Source organism: Nothobranchius furzeri, chromosome 12, assembly GCF_043380555.1.
Source record: "Nothobranchius furzeri strain GRZ-AD chromosome 12, NfurGRZ-RIMD1, whole genome shotgun sequence".
Taxonomy (NCBI): domain Eukaryota; kingdom Metazoa; phylum Chordata; class Actinopteri; order Cyprinodontiformes; family Nothobranchiidae; genus Nothobranchius; species Nothobranchius furzeri.
The window spans coordinates 9,610,810-9,615,022 of NC_091752.1; the positions used below are offsets into that span (position 1 = coordinate 9,610,810).

Here is a 4,213-nt window from a genome sequence, read left to right on the forward strand (position 1 = left end):
GGTGCTCTGTTGTTTCTCGCCTGCAAGTACTTTCAGTTTGTCCCTGGCTCAAAAGATTTGCAAATCAATGAACAAAGAGCCATCATTACCAAGTTTGAAACTGGGCTTTCATCCACACACTCAATTTTAATTTATTTTATTTTTTCATTTTATTATTGGTGTTTCTAATGTCCGAGCAATGCGACGGGGCCCTGAACACGCGTTAAGACGTGTCTGTTTTCAGCTTCCTCCTGACTTCCGGTTTGTTGACCACCGCAGCGCTAGGGCTGAACGAAAACAAAATGCAATAATTAAACTTTCCCGATGAGCTGTGATCAATGACAGCTTCATTAACGAGCCTCGGCATATTTCACCAACTGTTCAAGTAAATGCCATTACTCTGGAGCTGATGGGAGAAGCAGCAAAGGAAAAAACAAACATGCAGTTCTCTCCGACAAACGGAGATTTTACCTTCGTCTCCTCTTCGGAAGCTGAGGGTAAGCTAATGCTAGCAGCGCCACACAGCTGTAGGCCGTGACGTTCAACAGCAGCTCTGTTAAATATTTTACATAAGTTTTATTTTGGTAAAACAACGCGTCAGCTCAGTCAGTTAACTTAATTCTCCGCGAAATTATTAAACGTAGAGGATGACTATTTGTACTGTTTATTAGCCTAGCCTAGCATCATGTTCTAGCTGGAATTCCAGCTACACGAATAACAAGTAGATATGAAGTCATTAAACTGATACTATTTTTGTTTCATGAAGGAGATTGAGCTCATTTTTGGACCCATTGCAGATGATTTTGGTCCAGTTCTCCTACATGTACCCACCGGCGCATTTGTCTGTATTTTAGATGACGCATGTGGAACATTAATGTGTTGTTTTATAACATTTGAATCCAAAATAACCCGTAAAACAAAACTTTTATTTTGTGTTTTCGGGGGTTTATTGTATCAATCAAACATATGTCTGACTCCATGTATGATTTATATTAGTATGTATTGAGTCAGTCATTGCTGATCTTCTGGCTGCATAAAGAAATGTTTGTGCATCTTTATGCTGAGTATCTGTGAAGAAAGCCGACAGTCTGAAATCATCTGTGCTCTTCTCAGACCTCAGCGGCACCATCAGCACTCCGGATGTGAAACTAAACATGGACAGTGATGGAGGTAAAGATCCGTACGCCACCACCTTCCTGAGGCAACGAGGCTATGGCTGGCTGCTGGAGGTGGAGGAAGAGGAGAACGAAGAAAGCAAACCTCTTCTGTACGAGGGTTTTCTAATCAATTTTGCTCCTAGCCTTCAGGTTCACATGTCTGATTCTTCTCTACACATTAGGGTGACGGTAGGAAGTTAGAAGAAGTCCCTGATTCACAGACCACGAACAATGAGATCAACAGAAACACTTGAGCTGGAATCCTGTTTATTGTGGATTGTGTTGAGTTGTTGCTGTCGGTCATTGTAGCCGTGTGTCTCCTTTTCAGGGAAGAGCTGGACATTGACCTGAAGGACATCTATTATAAGATCCGATGTGTGCTGATGCCCATGCCATCTCTGGGTTACAACCGGCAGGTCGTACGAGACAACCCGGACTTCTGGGGCCCTCTGGCTGTAGTGCTCCTTTTCTCCATGATCTCCATCTACGGGCAGTTCAGGGTGAGCGGGACACCCACAGCACAGCTGGATCATCTGCTTCCACCAACCATGTTGACCAGTGGCCCTCAGTCTAAATCTGGTTATAACTTATAAATTAATTCCCATCTCCTGTCTGGATCAACACAGCTTTATATCAACACAAAACTCACGATTTTCTGTTTTCTGTCCTCATTATTTTTGCAATAAAACAAACTGTACAGAGTGCGTCTAAAACACCTGATTTTTCTGATTGTTGATTTTATTTATTTCACCATTTAGAGTTATTTTTAGTGTTTTTGCCTCTGAGCCGAGAATATCAGCGGTCTGGGTCTTCTCCAAACTCACACTGAGGCTAAAATGTGGTTTTGTTTGGCAGGTTGTGTCTTGGATCATCACCATCTGGATCTTTGGATCTCTAACGATCTTCCTTTTGGCTCGTGTTCTCGGTGGGGAAGTAAGTTCTGCAGGGAAACCAAACAACCGGCTGTAACTTCTGATTGGTTCAAATAAATCATGTGGTTCCTGTTGGTGTTTTGAGCAGGTTTCTTACGGCCAGGTGCTTGGAGTGATAGGATATTCCCTTCTTCCGCTCATAGTCATCGCCCCTCTGCTCCTAGTGATCGGAAGGCTGGAGGTCGTTTCTACACTGATCAAAGTAAGTCAGAGAAATCTTTTATATCTTTGCTTTAAAAGACAAAATCGCCCGAAATGTTCTTTGAAATGTTGCAAAAAGGGAAAAACTTGCTGTAAAAAGAGTAATCTTTTGTAAAACTTGCAGATAAAAAGGATCAAACCTCACTTTGGTTTTATTGGCTTTAAACTGACTGAATTAATGATGGTGAGAAGGTAATTAGCTGGGATGGCAGCTGAATCCTAAAGTTTGATCTGTGAAACAACAGTAAAGAGTTTTATTAACACAGGATTTGTTTACTTGTTCTGGTCAGGGTTATGTTTCGTTTATATGTTTCAGATCAGCAAAACATTGATCAGACAAAAAAAAAAACGAGTAAATAAAGTAGTTTTTATTAATGTAAAGGTGCCATCTGGGCTAAAGGCGAGACCTGTCAGGTGTTCTGATGTCTGTGTTCTCTCCCTCCAGCTGTTGGGCGTGTTCTGGGCTGCGTACAGCGCTGCTTCACTTCTCGTCGGAGATGAATTCAAAACAAAGAAGCCTCTTCTCATATACCCTGTTTTCCTTTTGTATATCTACTTCCTGTCGCTATATACTGGTGTGTAACTGGACTAGTTGGGCCTCATCACAGACATTGGCCTCGGTCGCACAATAATGAGTTTATTTTAAAAAGGTGTCCATTTCCTTTTTTAACGCTGTTCATTTGAGGGCTGTGGGGAAATATAAATATTATCACTGTAAATACTTTTACTCCTGCTGTCTTTGGTTAATAAAATGCTAATAATTTTGCAGCTTGAAGCTCAAAAATGTCTCGTTCAGCCGTGCACTTCTGTCCCTTCATTTTCTCTGTGGTTTATGGTCCTCTGCAGGGTTGTTGGTGTGAGAATAAATGAAACTGAATGATTTGATGTAAATGTGTAAATAATATGTTCATGATGGAGGAACTAGATACGACACTGGGCTTCTGCTCATGTTTTCACTGTTACAGGATGAGAAGGTCACCCATCATCTCACAGATCTGCTGGCTGATTTTTATAACCCTTAAGGTGCCGTTTGGGTCCTGAAAGCAGGCGGGGTGTCTTTCTGCTCCTGATTCTGTTTTAGACCGACTTCATTCAGAAGGAAATCCAACACTCCTCCGCCTGAGGAGGCCTGGCCTTTAGCCTCCCGGTGTCGGTACAGGATCTGCTCGGGTGCAAGATCGGCTCGGGGTCCGTCGACTGCCGATGACGTCTAAGTAGTTGATTGGCTGAACATGAACCTTACGGAATTACGTAATCACGTTACGTTGTTATCATGTTACGTTGGTCCAGGCAAATCTTTCTATTGGAAAGATGGACAACTTTTACAAAGAAATCCATCATTACCTCTTTGAAAATACACTTGTAGCATAGAGCTGCATGTATATTAGGGCTGAACGATTAACTGCATGTGCAATTAAATTGCGATGTGACAAACGGAGATTTTCTAATCTCAAAGGCTTCAATTTGGCAGCGAGTGGTTAGCGCAATGCTAATATACATGGAAAAACCCATAGGAATGCTAATGCTAATATCGCCGATTACATTATTACAAATTATGATTTAGAAACGTGCCAAATGATTACATTTGGAGTCTAATAGAAAGTAAAAATACCATCAATCAAATAAGTACAGACAGGTATTTTACTAAAGCCAGGAGATTTTCTAATCTCAAAGGCTGCAATTTGGCAGCGAGTGGTTAGCGCAATGCTAATATACATGGGAAAAACCCATAGAAACGCTAATGCTAATATCGCCGATTACATTATTGCAAATAATGAATTACAAACGTGCCAAATGATTACATTTGGAGTCTAATAGAAAGTAAAAATACCATCAATCAAATAAATACAGACAGGTTTTTTAGTAAAGCCAGAAAACTTTTAACTCCAGAGTTTTGGCTAGCAGCTACAGTCTATGACAAGACGTCAAAAACTCTAAACACAA

General features: G+C 41.1%; 1 protein-coding gene across 1 annotated transcript; it reads left to right on the forward strand.

Annotated features, from left to right (window-relative positions):
• The first annotated feature begins 211 nt into the window (after positions 1-211).
• Positions 212-3,154, forward strand: yipf4 (Yip1 domain family, member 4). Its single transcript, XM_015944031.3, has 6 exons — positions 212-476; positions 1,093-1,246; positions 1,465-1,636; positions 1,992-2,069; positions 2,157-2,270; positions 2,715-3,154. Exons 1-6 carry the CDS (start codon positions 389-391, stop codon positions 2,850-2,852), a joined length of 744 nt encoding a protein of 247 aa, XP_015799517.1. The 5' UTR covers positions 212-388; the 3' UTR covers positions 2,853-3,154.
• The last annotated feature ends 1,059 nt before the right edge of the window (positions 3,155-4,213 follow it).